The 16,827-nt window shown below is 46.0% G+C and overlaps 7 protein-coding genes across 7 annotated transcripts; 3 read left to right on the top strand and 4 right to left on the bottom strand.

The window, feature by feature from the left end:
- Nucleotides 1-604: 604 nt before the first annotated feature.
- On the top strand, nt 605-2,612 carry N7533_000221 (X-Pro dipeptidyl-peptidase protein-like protein; the record flags this gene model as incomplete). The annotated part of the gene is made up of 4 exons (XM_057096871.1): nt 605-801; nt 879-1,141; nt 1,222-2,467; nt 2,525-2,612. The coding sequence occupies 4 exons, from the start codon at nt 605-607 to the stop codon at nt 2,610-2,612; spliced, it is 1,794 nt and encodes a 597-aa protein (XP_056965364.1).
- Nucleotides 2,613-2,910: 298 nt separating this feature from the next.
- N7533_000220 (FAD-dependent oxidoreductase) lies at nt 2,911-4,481 on the bottom strand (the record flags this gene model as incomplete). The annotated part of the gene is made up of 4 exons (XM_057096870.1): nt 2,911-3,360; nt 3,414-3,793; nt 3,852-4,120; nt 4,174-4,481. 4 exons carry the CDS (start codon nt 4,479-4,481, stop codon nt 2,911-2,913), a joined length of 1,407 nt encoding a protein of 468 aa, XP_056965363.1.
- A 3,343-nt stretch (nt 4,482-7,824) lies between these two features.
- N7533_000219 (uncharacterized protein) lies at nt 7,825-8,049 on the bottom strand (the record flags this gene model as incomplete). Its single annotated transcript, XM_057096869.1, has 1 exon — nt 7,825-8,049. The coding sequence occupies one exon, from the start codon at nt 8,047-8,049 to the stop codon at nt 7,825-7,827; it is 225 nt and encodes a 74-aa protein (XP_056965362.1).
- Nucleotides 8,050-8,632: 583 nt separating this feature from the next.
- N7533_000218 (uncharacterized protein) lies at nt 8,633-9,732 on the bottom strand (the record flags this gene model as incomplete). The annotated part of the gene is made up of 2 exons (XM_057096868.1): nt 8,633-9,008; nt 9,056-9,732. 2 exons carry the CDS (start codon nt 9,730-9,732, stop codon nt 8,633-8,635), a joined length of 1,053 nt encoding a protein of 350 aa, XP_056965361.1.
- Nucleotides 9,733-10,366: 634 nt separating this feature from the next.
- On the bottom strand, nt 10,367-11,003 carry N7533_000217 (uncharacterized protein; the record flags this gene model as incomplete). Its single annotated transcript, XM_057096867.1, has 3 exons — nt 10,367-10,759; nt 10,818-10,916; nt 10,992-11,003. 3 exons carry the CDS (start codon nt 11,001-11,003, stop codon nt 10,367-10,369), a joined length of 504 nt encoding a protein of 167 aa, XP_056965360.1.
- A 484-nt stretch (nt 11,004-11,487) lies between these two features.
- Nucleotides 11,488-12,151, top strand: N7533_000216 (uncharacterized protein; the record flags this gene model as incomplete). The annotated part of the gene is made up of 2 exons (XM_057096866.1): nt 11,488-11,747; nt 11,860-12,151. 2 exons carry the CDS (start codon nt 11,488-11,490, stop codon nt 12,149-12,151), a joined length of 552 nt encoding a protein of 183 aa, XP_056965359.1.
- Nucleotides 12,152-15,564: 3,413 nt separating this feature from the next.
- On the top strand, nt 15,565-16,177 carry N7533_000215 (cupin domain-containing protein; the record flags this gene model as incomplete). Its single annotated transcript, XM_057096865.1, has 2 exons — nt 15,565-15,710; nt 15,757-16,177. 2 exons carry the CDS (start codon nt 15,565-15,567, stop codon nt 16,175-16,177), a joined length of 567 nt encoding a protein of 188 aa, XP_056965358.1.
- Between the last annotated feature and the right edge of the window lie 650 nt (nt 16,178-16,827).

Raw genomic sequence — 16,827 nt, 5'->3', positions numbered from 1 at the left:
AGGGTCCCGTCGCATAGGCCTGTCAACAAACATTTGGACCCAGCCGAGCGACCGAACGGAGCAAGCACCGGCGAATACATTTTTGTCAACGTCATGCTCAACGGAGTACGACTCAACTCTGTAAGTAAAATATCTTGAATTCATCACGTCTTCTGATCTTTGCTTACAAAAAATGCTGCATCTAGCTGTTCGTCACTAGCTATGAAAGTACTTTGGGGAAATTCTATCCCAGCTTGACCAGATATCGTATTGGTGGCGAGTGGTAGAGCCATATGTGAACAGTGAATATTATAGCCGACGTGGTATTACTATCCAGCAAGCAAAAATCAAACCTTATACCCCCCAAATTTCTCCGAAGTTGTAGTTTGGACTCGGATTTAAGACAAGGTCTCCGCCCGGTCGTGACGCTGCCGGATAACGTGGGGGGGATCCTCCACCGGAGTCCCTCCGGATAGCCAGAACATTGACATTCGTCATCGGATGGTTGATGCAGGAACGAAGGCGATTCGGTTTGTTTCAAATATGAACTAAGCAGCATGTCCCTTGTAAAATAATCTCAATATCAAGAATTTCAGTACATCTTAATACTGCGCCGACCGTCGTAATGCCGAACCAAATCCGGGATATCAGCGAAACCTTCGTGGATGAGGAACATCATTTAATCTTCGAAAAGAACGTCTCTGTTCCTCTCAAATGGAATGGAGGTGTTCTTCGTATCAATGTCTACCGGCCAAAGGCCGAGGGAAAATACCCTAGTCTTGTCACTTATGGCCCTTATGGGAAAGACATCTACTATGGAGAGTGAGTATTTATCCACGAGCAAGAAGTACTGTCCGATCTCATAGTCTATGGCTGAATTTTATTTTCCTTCACTGCAGCTTCCACACAAAGTCGTTCTCCGAGGTCAATCCTGTCCATAAGTCCAAGTACTCCGCCTGGGAGACCCCGGACCCTGTTTACTGGACCAAACGCGGTTATGTTATTGTTCGTGCAGATGAGCAGGGTCTGGGCCAATCACCTGGCCTCTTGGACACCATGTCTGCCAGCACTGCAAACAGCTTCTTTGATCTCATCGAGTGGACTGCCGTGCAAGATTGGTGCAGTGGCAAAGTCGGTCTGCTCGGTGTGAGCTACTTTGCTGGTAAGTCGATTCGCACCTAGCCCCTTCTCCCACTCCTCGAGAAAAGTCCAATTCTGACTCCGATATGCGTCATCATCTAGGAAGCCAGTGGCGCGTTGCAGCAAAGCGGCCTCAGGGCCTTGCTGCCATTGTTCCTCACGAGGGCATGTCGGACTATTACCGCGACCGCTGTCGCCACGGCGGCATTTTATCCAACAACTTCATCAACTTCTGGTGGAATCGACAGGTCATCACAAATCAATATGGTCGACCCGGTCGCTCCAAGTCCCGTTGGGGCGAAGACACAATCGAGGGAGATCTGGATGAGGCTGAATTAGCAGAGAACTGTCGAGACCAGAACGTTGACAATGTCGACAACCCCTTCCTTGACGACGAGTATCACGACGCGAGGACCTTTCGTCTCGAAGATATTGAAGTTCCACTACTGAGCGTCGCAAATTGGGGTGGAATAACATTGCATCTGCGCGGTAATGTGGAGGGGTACACCTGGGCAGGCTCGAAGCAGAAATTCCTGCGCTTCATCGTTGGGCGTCATGATTTGCCGTTCTATTATGATGAGGAGGTTGAGGTGCACCGCAGCTTTATGGATGCATTCTTGAAGGACGACGATTATGCGGGTTGGAAGAGTGGCAAGATGCCCCCCGTTAGTGTTTGTCTGAGAAAGGGCGATGTTGGCTTCAATAACCCCGAAGGAGAGCTTACATTTCCTCGACGGGATGAGTTAGAGTGGCCTATTGCGAGAACAGAGTATACGAAATACTTTCTGACTCCTGACCTGGTCATGGGAAATACCCCTCAGAGTGTTAGAATGACAAAGGTATCCAAGCTATCCTATGATGCGGGTGATTCCTCGATCAAGGGGACGAAGGTGCTTGAATTCAAAATGCGACCCAGTCTCTCTGAACTTGAAGTGACGGGCAATCTCGTCGCACATCTAGCTGTGTCGGTCGACAGCAAGATTTCCCCGCCTCCGGATAATCTGGAGCTAGACCTATTTTTGACCCTTCGTCATTTTACTGCTGCAGGCACGGAGATTCCTTACACGGGATCTTCAGGGGATGCGGTACCAGTCACAAAAGGCTGGCTGCGAACAAGTCTGCGCAAGGTCAATTCCGACAGTCCCTACCACAGGCCTTATCTTCCTCGACGGGAGTATCGGTCTATTGATGTTCAGCCTGTGCAGAATGGAACAGTTTATGAGGTCGATGTTGAGATGTGGCCAACAAATGTTGTTGTTGAAAAAGGAGGCTATTTGGTTCTCCAAGTAGCATCGGAGGATACCGATCCCGGAGTTGGCCTCTTCAAGCACAACTCTCCAGTTGACCGGTACGTTTATACTCTGCCAGATTTGTATGGACCTTACTAATACGTATTGTTTTGTAGACCTGCTGCGAAGTTCTCCGGAACTAACAACATCCATTTTGATGGGCATGATAACTACCTTCTGCTTCCTGTGATACCTGAAGCTTAAGAAGACATTCGATGTTGCGCACAGCAAAACCCGACGCCGATCCTAAGAGTGAAGGTATCTCAACATTGACGAGTAAAATGTTATGAAATGGAAAAAAGAGAGTGCCGCCGAAATCATGATGTTAGACAAAGCAATGGACATTACTAATTAGTAAGATTCCATGAATTGATCCAAAAGATGACTGCGGGAGCAGCTTTCTGTCCTCATTTCATGGATGTTTTCATATTCATATTCCGAGCAACCTAGATTGCTTCCCTTTCTCCAATCAAGTATTTGCATAACTATGTCGTGTCGCTCCTCAGTTCCACCTCTGGCAAAGCAGAGCCGCAGCTGCCGCTAAAGCCAATCCTGCAGTTATCAGCGAAGGAATGAGTCGAGAAGTCTCCTGAGTCGCGTTCATCAAATCTCGATCCCCCGCAGGCAGTGGGAGATACTCCAACCAGGGACCGCCTCGCGAGAAACTGGCATATAGTTGCGCTTTGAGATTGTCGCTGACCCAGGGCACAATGTTTTTGGCTGCGAATTTCAGAATCCAAGTATCCTGCGCTTCGTAGCGAGTAATCTGGCCCGAAAGATTGACGACAGCTTCTGCTCTGGGTTTCTGGCCAGCGATATAGCTGTCAAAGACCTGATTCAATTGCTCGAGCGACGGAGTTGGATATTCTTTCAATAATCCTATCAGGCCATTTGTCAAGCGAGCGATACCTTCATATGCCAGATTGCCGCCCAGTCCAGGGTTCACTGTAGCCTATTGGAGCAAGCAATTAGCAAAGGTGCAATTATTGAATGGGTACCACGTACTTTGTGCACTGCATCCCCCATTAAAACCACCCGGTTGTGGCTCCAGTATTTGATGACGCCTTCTTCCAGGGGCACCATCGTAGCTTTGACTCGTGCATCCCAAAGATCTTTGACGGTGTATCCTGGGCCGACAAGTGAATCGCCATATTTTGCGATGCATGCTTCCGCATCTTCTTCTGTAAATTTCGGACAATTGGGAGTTCTGGTGAGCTCGGCCGCTTTGATGAAAAGGAACCAAAATACGAGCCCATGGACACCGGCTGCAGAAACTACAGAATGCTTATGGTAATAAACATTGTGAACCATCGCATCTGGAAGGAGCTGCTTATCGGGACCGTTCCGAGAGACAGCGAAGATACAGTTATACTCGCTTGAAAAGGCTGCTCCGACATATGATTAGCAAGAAAATGATTCAGCGGGTGTTTGAAGACCAAAAACCTTGATTTATTTCCTCCGCGAGCAATTCGTTCGTTTGGCTGATTTTGTCGGCCATCAGTTTCCTGACTTTGCTATGTATTCCATCTGCCCCAATCAGTATATGCCCATGGTGCTGCACACCGTCGTCTGTCTTGACGATAACCCCCTCGGCAGTTTCCTCGTATGCGACAACCGCTCTATGAGGATGCAGCTTTGATTTGTCTTGAACATGCTCATGAAGAATTTCCAGTGCTTTGCATCGCTCCATGAAAATGATCGGTCGGCGGAGACTACGTTCGCAAGTTATTTTCCCATCCGACAGAAGTGTTCATGGAAAACATACATCTTCTGAATGTGCTCCAGCACATGGGATTCCTCAAAGCAGCGACCATTTTCATCGTAATGATTTCGATTCTGCAAAGGTACAACCTGCTTCTCGATGTCCGACCACACCCCTAACTGTTCTAGGATCCTTATCGTGTGCGGGTGAATTCCAATAGATGCTCCCAGCTGAGGCGCGAATTCCCCTTTCTCGAACAATTCGTAATCGATTCCAGCACGCTCAAATGCAAGGGCTAGGCCAAGGCCCACGAGGCTCCCACCGGCGATAAGGACCTTGAATTGATTCAAGTCTTTGGCAGATGCGGCCATAGCATAAGAAACAAAAAGAAATACAATGTTCCAGTCGTGGGCGTTCGTGTGACACTAATATACAGTGTGTTCAGATTTTCAACCCCCTTTATCTGCCGGGAGTCCATGATTTTATCCGTTTATCTTCACAAATCAGGTATAGTCTCGGCTGAGGCCCCAAGAGAATGCACAAGGCTATGCCTACTTGTGCATGTTAACATAGCCGGTGGATCACTTAGCCGGGATCTAACGGGCTGGTGAAATACGATGCTAGAGAGGGGTATCATAGCGCTGGGCACACATTGGTGTGGATTTATTCTCTCAACGACGCAGAAAGTATATGAAGATGGAGATTTGATTGATACTGTGTGTGATGTGGAAGAAAGGGCAAAAACAAAACATACAACAGCAGGGATTCGCATGTGGTCACCCACCATACTACTAACCTGCCGGCGTGTGGCTTAAGTACGGCTGAGCGGACGGGAAGCCCTGTTCTCCACACCCTATGGTCGTATGTACGAGAAACGCAACAAAGAAGACTTATATACTCTGTTTTAATATCAAGCTAGGAGAATAGGTGAGCGCTGCTTTAGTGTCGCGCGACTAGGGTGATTAGGGTGAGTGCGGTGAGAATCATACCCTGTAGAGCGACCACTGCACTGACCCTTTTCAGCTGAGTTGGCTTTAAATATCATTGGGCAAAAGCTTCCCCTTGAAACGGCCGGTCTCTTGGCATCCGTATATAGCCCCCCACGTGTTTATGAATACAGTAAAGCGATTGGAGATCTAGCACACGTAGTGAGCTTTTCTCCCAATGAAAGAAATTCGAAGTCCCATCAAATACTAGTCCTCGCTCGAAAGCTCCTTCAAGGTTGTAAGTTTTCTACATCGCCGAATGCGGAGAGGGTGAACTGAGCAAGGTGATTGTAATTTAGAGTATGGTAGGTGACCCCATGCGAATCCTAGCTGTTGCATGTTTCCGCCTTTTTTTTTGGTCGGATCTATTTTTTCTTTTTTTGATTCGTGACATACTAGTTAGTACCTAGTTCTCTACGTAGTAGCCATTCGCATATCTACCACTTTCACGGTTTTGTATTACGCCAACTATACAAAGAGATAGGGAATGTGGAGAAGGTGTCTATGCACCACCAGAGTTGATACATAACCTCGCGTACCTGCCTGCATACGCACGCAGGCATCCCCTCAAAAGGAAGAGCTGGGTCCTCTTAGGAGGTCCAGCGATTAGTTTGAACACCATCATACCAATTTCAGGGATATCTCACAGTCTTCACTCGTATCCTTATCGTATCAAGACGCCCTCGGGAGATTATCCTTACATTCTGAGCTTCTTTCAGGTGCCCATACCGATGAATCGTCCTCTGTGATCGCGAACGGTGAGAGGATGCCTGAGAGGACCTTCCGAGGCCGGCTTCCAGGATTGGGGTCACTGTTCGAGCTGGTGGTGCATCGGCCGCAGAGAAGCACCCAGACAAGCTATCCGGCGAACAGGTGGACCAGCTTATCGACTTTTTTTAGCAGCAATTTCAATGAGGTTGTAAATTATCACGAACTTCATGACGGCTCAACTAATCTGGTCCATAACGACGGGCCCTTTCTCTGCCCCAATCTTGACAAGTTTGCCCAACCAATCACCTCCCTCTCACTTCGCAAGCGTGACTGCTAGGAGATTATGAAAGAATAAAGAGGCCAAAAGTGGTTTTGATATGAAGAGAAAGAAGAGAACAAAGCTATCTAGACACGGCAGGTGTTTACAGATAAGTATACGGAAGGCCGTCATTACGCGTCGCGTCTCGTGCAGAAGCACCAAACGCTATACGCGGATCTATTCTCATGCGATTGATCTGTACGAGACCCTTCAGGACAGATTTCCTACATCACCCAGTTGCAATTACATGCTACACGCTATATTCATTTCCGATACTGCATTTTCCTCATCATTTAACTGGCGGCAAATTGAAATAGAGCCTTAAGAGACCGCAGAAACCGACCTGTGTCAGCACATTGGGCGTCATACCCGAGTGAAATTTGTTGTCGAACCATCCTCCACACCAATATCCGACTATAAAGACATCTCCGATAAATGCGCAACAATTACGGCTCCAACACCATCACGGAATGGGTTAGGATTTATCAAAAGCAAGAGAGGCCGACAGCATCGTACCAGGGCTATACTTAGGTATATCACAAGCAAGGGCTACCGAACTTCAGAAGCATCGATACCTTGTCTTTGGCCCACATTCTGCGTGATAAAGCCTTTCGTCAAGATCACCGATCCCGGCTAGGGCTGAAATTGGCTTTGTCGGTGATGCAGCTGCATACCACAGAGCGGATGATGAATTACTGGAGAAAATCCAATATTTTTTTTCCTGCGGTCATTGGATATGACAGCTGACTTCGACAGCCCATTAATCCGACGCAGTGTTGGAACCCAGGAAATCGACCTGGCATCTATGTCTAAGAGTCTTCCGAAACCTTACCTGAACGCGTCGATTCCTTGCCTATTCTCCCTTGGAATCGTTCTCCTGAAATCTGGTATCGGGAAGTGTTCGATGACCTAAAAACGGAAGTTGAGCGAAAGTTGGTATGTATCATCCATAGACACCTCCCTGTAGACAGCAATATCACGTGATATTTCAGGAGCCCATATAAACAGCCATATTGTTACAGAGTGCGAAGGAACTTCGAAAACAGACTTTTTGAGGCATCTAAATGATTTTTCGAACTGTCTACCAGGTGAATTAGCTAGAACAGAATAAATCTCTGCAATGATCGAAGTATCCAAGAGACTCTCGAATGTGTATGCCCAAGCAGACATCCGCACCGTACATTTTGCTATACTCTCGCGCCTTTTTCTCCAGGCATAACTTGCGCCGGTCTCTTTTCGTGTGCTATGCACAAATTAGAAATCACATTGAGTTGTAAAAGGTCAGGGGTATTTGGTCCGTCAGAATCCTGGCAGCAGAAGATGAGAGGTCTCAAGCGTTGAGAGTTAAAGAGCGAACAAGAGTCGGCTCCAAGTTTTCGGCAGTTTTCAGTGAGTAGCTGGTGAGAACTCCGGTAATTCTATTGATAGTCAATACTTTGAATCAACCAGGTTGAATGCATAAATCACCGCTTACTAAAAATGTTCCCATGAGCCTTGAAAATCAAGCCATGATTTTGACCAGTCCGTTTGTTATAGCTGATCTTCTGATGGAGACCTGTGCTTCCAGAGCCATTTGGCTACGGGAGCTTGACAGAACTCGAAGAGTTTCGTGTCATGGACACCAGAAGCGAGCACCAGACAACATCATTTATTGCCAATAGCCGAGTCAATTATAACAGTTACGATCGACCCTTTTCTTCAGCGCTTTCCGCGAATTTTTCTGATCTCTTCCCTCGTCGGTTGCTGTTCGCTTCCCATTGGAGCGAAGTAGAAATATCGGCTCGCGACATCCTCGTTATTGTACGTCCGTTGCAATTTGCGCTCACGAGCCCGTACTTTTTTGTGGTATCCCCTGCTAGCGCGTTTGCGTCTCCAGTTTGTAGATGCGTTGCCAGCAAAAAAGTCCCTGATCCACTGGAACATGATGAGAGTGTGTTTTGTTCGAGGTCCTGTTGGTCTTGTTTTGGGGTATGCGCTCTGGATATATGGTGTTGTTCAAATTGTTTTCAAGCTGTCGTGTGTTTTCACTGAGTGCCCTGAGAGCAGACACTCCATCGCTAATCTACACAGCCACCTCATGGAGAAGTTTGCAATGAATGATGTAGGTGGCCTGTTCTTCTAAGTGGACCCGCTACTCGTACTTACCATCAATAGAAATTTGTTGCCCCAAGAAACATTACTAGAACTGGGGCATCGTACACAACTAAGTTTTCTTCACCCATGGCTTATTGCCCGACTTCCCCACCATACATTTCGACACCGCCGAATAACTGCCAATTCGATCTGCCACTGTTGCGCACTCCAGTCAGAAAGGGTTGCGATATGGGAGGCCTTGGTGCCTCAGGCCTTCAACATGGGATATCACCCCACGCGTCTTTTTCTCTGAAAAGATGGGCGGAAGGAAGAATACATTTTGTACGGATCATCACACATTTTCAATGTTTATATGATACTCACTATCTAGTACTATGTACATAACAATCATCAAGGCCACACATGCATCAAATCAATTGTATGGCCATTTGGATTTCTCAAGTCGGGTAATAGCCCAGGAAGTTGGCTCCCGCCAAGAGCTTGGGTACAATTTGTTAGCATTGACGTAATGGAAATCCTGCCAAATTTCTTTGAGTGAGAAACCATCAGACATGAATTCGTAGAAACGGTAAAAGATCTGGGTGATGCTGATTTTGAGGCGGCCATCATAGCAATCCTCATCTGGCCCCGACAGAGGCCAGTCCGGATCAATTGCCCACATCCATCCATAGTACATATCTGGGCCATATGTGCCACAAGCTGAATGAGCCTCGTCTGTCAACAAGAAAAACACATTTTTGAGAACTCCGGGCTTTAAGTCACCCCTCTCGCGGCGATCACGAAAGTCTCTGGCTAATTTTTAGCAATGTCTTTGATATTATATAGGAAAACTCACTGCTGTAAATGGCCGATGTCACTCTCATCGGCCTCGAATGGGACAAATTGAGCAAATTTGTGATCGTGTATCTCTTCATATCCCTTAAAAAAGAAAGACATCTCAAGGACCTCGGTAAATAGCGCCTTGAACTCATCCAGTCTGGCCATTTCTTTCTGATGATAAAAGACATAGCCCCAGCTCTTATCATCTTCTCGAACGACAATCCTTCGCACCCAGTCTTGCAGATCTGGGAATGGTTCCTGTTTTCGCTTTTCATGCCTTGCCTCCAAGTCATCGTACTGTTTCTGAGAATATACCTCATTCACAGCTTGAACGGCCTGAAGCTCTATTGGTGGAAGAGCTGCTTCTTGTGCCTGTTTCAGCTTATCGTAAAGATCAGGACGCATCTGCGGCCATGCGAATCGATCACACTTGTCAAGAGTTGGCGTAATGCGGAAATGATCGCGAATCAGACGACATTCCGCGTATGTGAGGGATTGACGGTCCGTAGCTGCCTTTTGAAGCAAGTTTTCAAGTGACATACCCAAGTATTTGGTTGAGTTGGCCTGCATCTCTTCTAAAGGCGGCCATTGCATCAGCTGGTGTTTTTCATCAGGCGAAATATCCGCTGGATGCTGGATTGCTTTGTCCCAGAGAGGCTCTAATTGAGCAAATTCTTCTAGTGTTTTGGCCATGGTGGGCGGAAAGGGATAGCTTTGCCAACGTCTCCAATGTTGTTGTACACGTCCACGGCTGGATATCGAGGTTGATCCTATGAAACCAAAGCGTGGAATATATGCGGATGCGACCGGTCTTTATACCCATGCATGGTTTTCAAGCTATTGGCCCTAGTACAACCTTGGAATACGCGACAAACGCAGGTCTCACAGGGTCCACGGGCGTTTTTGCGGAAACGCCAAGGTTTCCGAAAAATACACAGGAGGGTAATTTACATGAATCTTTACACAACCCGCACGGGACGTATTATATACGCAGTTCACACTACGACATACTATCTGCAGTTTATCTCAGAGGTTCAACCTTAGAAGCTTAGAATTATCAATGATTCTTTCTTCATTAGCAGTCGAAAATACTTTGGGATGGTCTCCTTTATATCATCGGTGCTACTGTTTAGAGAACGGTCCCGAGTCCAGCCTTGAAAGAGCCGATGGGGTATTAATGAGCCGGAAGACAGAGGCAAAACACTGAATTCCTAGGATCTGCAGATATGAAGACAAACAGCCAAGGTGGGATTGGGGAGACTAGTCATATCATTGGAAAATACTCCACTTCCCTCCTATTTGTCAGCTAAAAGCCAACTTGAAGCAACTAGCTACCTGGTGCCTGCATATAAACGAAGATTGATTCGTCAAAAATCACTCTTAGTCGAACCAACTCTCTGAGCTCCATCAGATCACCTGTGTAGTTTGTTGCGACCTGATTTGCATGCGATCCCGGGGTAGCTGCATTTTGCACCGCTCGCCATGTGACAAGTAGCTCATCAATACGCGAATTAAGCCAATTGGAGGCCCACTGAGCCATTCGTGACATGAAATTTGTCATGAAAGTTCTGAACAGATTAGGCGCACTGAAGTCTCTTTGCCCGAACACACTGTTGACTGCTTTTTGGAACACACGCAATTCGTAATTAGCCGCGCCATATGTGTCAACAAGGTGACGGTTAACAAGCTGCTGGTTCAAGTACTCGAACACAGATATAACCTGAATTTAACAAATGAAGTTAGCACACAAGTAAATGATTGAAGGAGACTTCGCGTACCATTCGTATTTCATTGATCCCAGCCCGTTCAGCTCTCTCATCTGCCACGTTTAGATTCCTCCAAGTATCATCACCAAGCGGCTGCTTCCCTGCGAACAGCTATAATCAACCATTTAGCGATTTCTTCTTTACTGCATTAAAATTGCAAAGGGAAGGCTTATCATAGTAACATACCCTTCCTATCATCGAGTTCAAGTGAGTTTCAGTATTAACTAATCGAGCGGGGTTTTATTCTAAATTGAGCAGACTAATACCATTTTCTATACAATACTACATTTCCCAATAATGACCGATTCCAGGTCGTCAAACATTGTGGATATCTCGCTGTCAGGGGCTAGCAGAGCGGTGGCACAACAAGAGTATGCGGGGAAGGCCATAGTTAGGGCAAGGCCATATAGTAACAAGAGGGCCTGACCTGTTACACTACTACTGCTGCTGCTGCTGCTATTCAAAGCTATATATATAGTAAGATAATGGAAACACTGTGACCTACCTATTTCGAAGCAATAGGTAGAGTAAGAGAGAGAGAGAGAGGTAAGAGGTAGGAGCTGTCAGTCGTACCTGCCTATTGTAGTAGTATTTGGGAGTCAAGTCAAACCTCGAACGTCAGGCTTAACAAAAATTCGACACCATCCCACTCAATTAATTCGTCTTGCTTCCTACTCTCACGATGCCGGTAATGTTACTTGGGAATTACCGCATCAATTGCTATCTGGACGTGGCTAGTATAATGTATAAGCCACCGCCTGCCGAGCACCCCAGCGACGACGAGTTACCCTCCGCCGGGGATGTCAACAGTCTGGCCCACCTCTTCAAGTATTGGGGCCGGTGGCACTCGATCCTCTTCCTCATCATCATGATTGTTGCCGCTGGCGTGCACCGCGCCGTCCAATGTTACATCAAACTTAAGTTTGATATCTCCCGCGCCCGGTAATATACACGCTACGTCCAGACCCCATATAGGCTGTGATTTATGCAACACATCATTACAGAGCCTCATAAACTGCTATATGGCTAATACAAATACTAAATTGTGATATAGGGCCCTGGCAGACATACAATTGGACCTGGAGGCCGCCCGCGCCACATGTCTCCCCGTCTCGCGGGCTCACAGCCCCGTTCGGACTCCCAGTCCCGTCCCCTCCATCTCTCAATTCGCGCCCTCCCAACGCCTCATTGGTCCTCCTGGACCCTCCACCTCCTCTGAAGAGGAGATGTCGCCAGTGCTGCCCCCCGGGCCACCAGCAACCAATTTGCGGCGCGGCAGAGGCGCCAAGGGCGCAGCCACGAGCCAGCCAAAGGGGAAGGACAGGGACAAAGAGAAGAAGGGCTAGATGTAAGTCGTAATCGTAGACTGCTCTTCGACTGTTTGATCGAAATCCTTGAGAAGGGTTGATAGATGCTTCGAGGTTCTTATGTTCCTACCCTCTGTACTGCCCAGATAGGGGATTTCTTAGTTTCGCCCCTTTTATGCTTGCTTGAAGGTCTCCAAATGATGACCGAATGTTGCTGACATTCACTTTTCTAGGGTATGAAGGATTGATTGTTTGTGTGTGTCTTGGTTTTGAGATGATGCTGACCAAAAGCCTCTATATATTTAATTTGTATATCTTAATCTTAGTTTTTGCTTCCCTTCTGTTTTTTTCAAAAGACACCTGCGTCACCTGGAAATGGGATGTATATATTTTACATAAAATACCTAGGTAATAATCAATGTTGACGTTGCATGATTGCCGTCACATGTGAACAATTTCTTCTCGTCTCTTTCAAGTTGGTGGTCTATTACTCTACTCGGAATAGGAAGATCTGTTGGAGAGTCTAATGTGACGCTCCACTTGGAGATGGACTCCGGGAGATGTATGAAATCTGCAGCGGATAGATGGTGGTGAAGTAGAAGACAAATGGAAGCTCCCAGGGCCACCGATACCTAAAAAGCATGGCACCCTGAATGTTCGACTTGGAGTCAGGTCGGCCTGAATAACATCGGCTTTTTGACGATGGAAAGCCATACTAACATCCGAGTCTACAGCGGCTTATTGCGACGACTAGCTCAGCAGTACTTATACTAGTACTAACCGAATCAAAGCAAACCATGGAAGGTTCTGTGATATAAATATCATTGGCATATCGATTCAATTTTCAAATCTTCCTTGGTACCTAGTAGGTTCTTTTTACAGTACTATCTTGGATATCATTGGGTCCTACACTTCCAGAACGCATATCAGCCAGTGAAACTTGTATTGCCAAAATCTTATGCGCTATTATCGTACCTGGGTGGCTTCTTTGATTGCGTGGCGTCATCATGAGGTCTTCTTTGAGTTGGTTGTTGGTTGCCACAACACACATCCCACCTCACCTTTTCAGCTATCATGAAATCCTTAAAATCTTTGCTCCTCGATTGGAGAGCAAATTTATCGCTAAATAAAATATCTTTATCTTGAACTTCAACGTGTTCGCGATACTGTGTCGTGTTGCGACCGCATGTATAATCCCTCCAGCTCCGAAAATAGCGACGGCTTGAAGCTATCGGACCCCAAGATGCTATCTTTGCCAGGAGACAGAACACCAGAAGAGACCCGTCTAGAGCGAGAAGGATATGTTAGGACTCTCCAAGTCTTTCGATATAATCTCTTTCAAAAGGAGTCAAAGGTCCACCATGTTGATGCCTTTGCTGACCTACTCTACTATGAGGAGGAGTTACGAAGAAATTGTCAAGAAGAGATTTCTTTACGGCAAAAGCTGAAAGATAATCCAGAATACTGGGCCTCCGATGTCCCAAGCTTCGAGAAAAAAATAAGTAGACTTCACCGAGAAAATTGGATGAGGACACGATACTGGTGGTATACCTGTGGTTGGATTATTGGTAATTCTGGGCCCTTACAACGGGCGTTTGAGTTATGGAGATCTAATCATCTATGGTATATGCATCCAATTCTTATTGAATACTGCAAGTCTAGAGGGGGATGTTGTGGTCGTGATTGTGGTTGTTGTCTTGATCCTCAACGTACAAATAGTTTAGCGGGGGCGCTCGGTGCTGGACACTGCACTCTGAAATGCGGATGTTGATCGAAATCTCGTGGCTTTGAACTAAATGGAAAAAGTAAAAGCTTTCTTGTTGATCGCTTTTCATTTGATCATCAATATGATACTATGGACCATCAGAATGATCCTTATCAGCGCCGAATCTGTCTTGTTGCCATTTGGGGGTTGAGTGTGGATGATAGTTAACTAGGATGTCCAAGAGCCGAAAGGGACAGCTATTTGCTTGGAAGAGGTTGCTTCTATAGGGCTCTCAAATTAAGGGGAAGAAACAAAAATTTCCTATGCTCTGAATGCCATGGCTTAACTTTGCTCTTGTATTACAATAAGAAACGAATGTGCTTTGCAGGGTTCGATTTTGTAAAGTAAAAATTGCTCCTTGAACCCACATGACACGACGTGTAAATCCCTGCTAGGGAATCAGATATGTATCTTTTGTTTTGTTTTCTTTTTCCTTCTCCAAAAAGAAATCCAGATCTATCGAAGATCTTCGTTTACTTGAGATCCTATGTTCTTTAAGACTAACTATGAGTCCTTGGTGGTCTTCTTCTTGTTCTCCTCGGCCGCCAGCCTTGGGGTATTAACATCGTTCGACAACTAAAAATAGAATGGCTCAGTATGAAAGACAGCTTCTCCAGAGAACTACGTGGTGAAAGGTGTCTCGTACAGCTTGTCCCGTAGTACTTTTTCTGTGGGAGATTTGTACTGGATGGGTAGCTTGTTAAGCCGGGAGAATAGGTGAGCGCTGCTTTAGTGTCGCGCGACCAGGGTGACAAGGAGTCAGTGCGTACAGTGCGTCCCGAAACTGGTGCAACCGCCTACACTCTTTGAGTGATTCTTTAGCCCCGCTGGCAAGAAACGCTAGACCATAATAAAAATAAATCCGGAATATCGATATCCCTGTTGTAGTCTCAATACCGTGATTTGCTTTCATTAAAATACAGTGGCTCGTCTCATAACTGTATTGGCGATCCAAGGTATAGAATTTTATGTAGAAATGCAAACAAGTCAAACACTAAAGTTTGGGAGTCCCTCGGTAATCTGACGACCTGTCACTTTCCTTCCGCTCCACAAGTAGTGATCTGAGGGGTCTTATTCGATGATGTGTTCGCTATTAATGGTTCGAAGGATGTCGCGACGATCTTAAGATGATCTTTTGAATATGAATATGCCTATCATGCGCAGAAAAGCATATTGTCGGTTCCCAGACCTTGTTAAAGTGGTCAGTGAAAAATTAAATAGTTACAACGATCTCTTTTCACACTATGAAGAGACATTGACGGAGCGGGACGCTTGGAATCAGCATAATTGGGGAACCGGAGAGATTACGGGACTGGTTCACTAGAATACCCACGCCGCCTACGGGCATGGATATACGGCAGCTAGTAGCCTCCCAAGGTTCGGTAGACTTTTCCAATCAATCATCATCTCATCATCTTTCATCACATCCTAATTACCGTACTACTTCGTCGGATTGACGTGTGATCTCGTTTCTTGGTGTGTTTTGAGCTGTCGCTTATCAATATTGGTCCATTTTTGATTCTAGACTTTACGATGATCTACATTTGAGTCATATATTTCATACGGCTAATAATATAAGTAGGGAGTGTTGCTGACATCAAATTTCCAATGTCTCTCAACTTAAGGTATCAAGCGTTGAATGATACTTAAAGTATTCGTCTTCTTCCATCTTGATATTGATCTTAACATGTCAGTCGAACAAAGACAGCCCGAGCCACTTCGTCGGATCATAACAACCCATGATCCTACAAGCGGCCGAGCTATCTTTAGTGACGCGGTTGGGGAACAGGTGTCATTTACTGGGTTCCCAGTTCCCCCAGGCAAGCCCACAACGTCAGACTATGCTCTGGCCTTCAATACAAATACATTTCCTGTGCAGGGGCTTTCCCCCCCCAACTTCTGCAACCCCAGAGTCCAAGGCCAATCTTGACATTAAGCACTATCACTCCCAGCTCTCGGATCCATCGCCTTTGAACCCGCCAAACGGCACCTCCTGCACAATTATTGAGGTACCTCCAGGTTCAGCGGTTCCGATGCACCGAACAGCGACCCTCGACTATGGTGTCATAATCGACGGCGCTACAGAATTAGTCCTTGATTCTGGTGAGAAAAAAATACTGAAAAAGGGTGATGTATTTGTCCAACGAGGAACAGCTCATGCTTGGCGGAATTTGACTGCAAAAACAGACAATTCTGGCGTTTTACGTGTCTTTTTCGTGTTTCAACCTATCGAAAAGGTGCAATTGGCAGGCGGAAAGGTCGTTGATCAGGACTTGACTTTGTCTCTGCATGAGACTTAGAAATTATGTGCAAGGGTGTATCACTCAAACCGCGGAGGCTGAAATCCAAAAACCATGTTGGGTCTGTTAAGTCTTGTCAATTATACAGTTTCAGATTTATAAAAGTTCCTCGAGTCATGTCTATGCGATTGCATTCGTATCATCGTATTGCTTCTGATATGGCAAGAAATTCATTGTCTTTCTCTTAATACCTAGTGTAGCGGATTGATCGCATGTTGGTATGATAAGGCGGAACAAGAGGGAGAATTATAGAGCCTTGGCAGACGAATTAACAGATCAAAATAAACGAAACAGCGAATTTGTTCTTGGAGCTGAGATGTGTAGATGGTAGGTAGAAGTAGTACAAGGCTGGTACCCTCATACATACAAATTTCTAGACCGTCAGACTGAAAAACAATCGCGTAAAGGGGGCGTTCGGCTGCACTATGAATAGTATAGAAAGGGAACGTTTTTTTAGCTTGTCTACTCAGTATAAAAGCTATATCTACTCAGCGGGTGAGCTATAAGAATTTTTCTGAGGAAATCTTGTACTGTCAACAAGAATCTTGGATATTTCTTGTCTGTGCTTTTTTTTTTATAAAAACAGAATAGCAAAGATATGTAGCATGCTCGTCATTCCAGGTGAGAATTTCCAAAAACTGCCCTCATAT

Source organism: Penicillium manginii (genome assembly GCF_028828005.1).
Source record: "Penicillium manginii strain IBT 31320 chromosome Unknown utg000001l:1.0-3466041.0:1.0-3467806.0, whole genome shotgun sequence".
NCBI lineage: Eukaryota > Fungi > Ascomycota > Eurotiomycetes > Eurotiales > Aspergillaceae > Penicillium > Penicillium manginii.
Note: the sequence above shows the minus strand (reverse complement) of the source record. Positions and strands in the feature narration are given on the sequence as shown.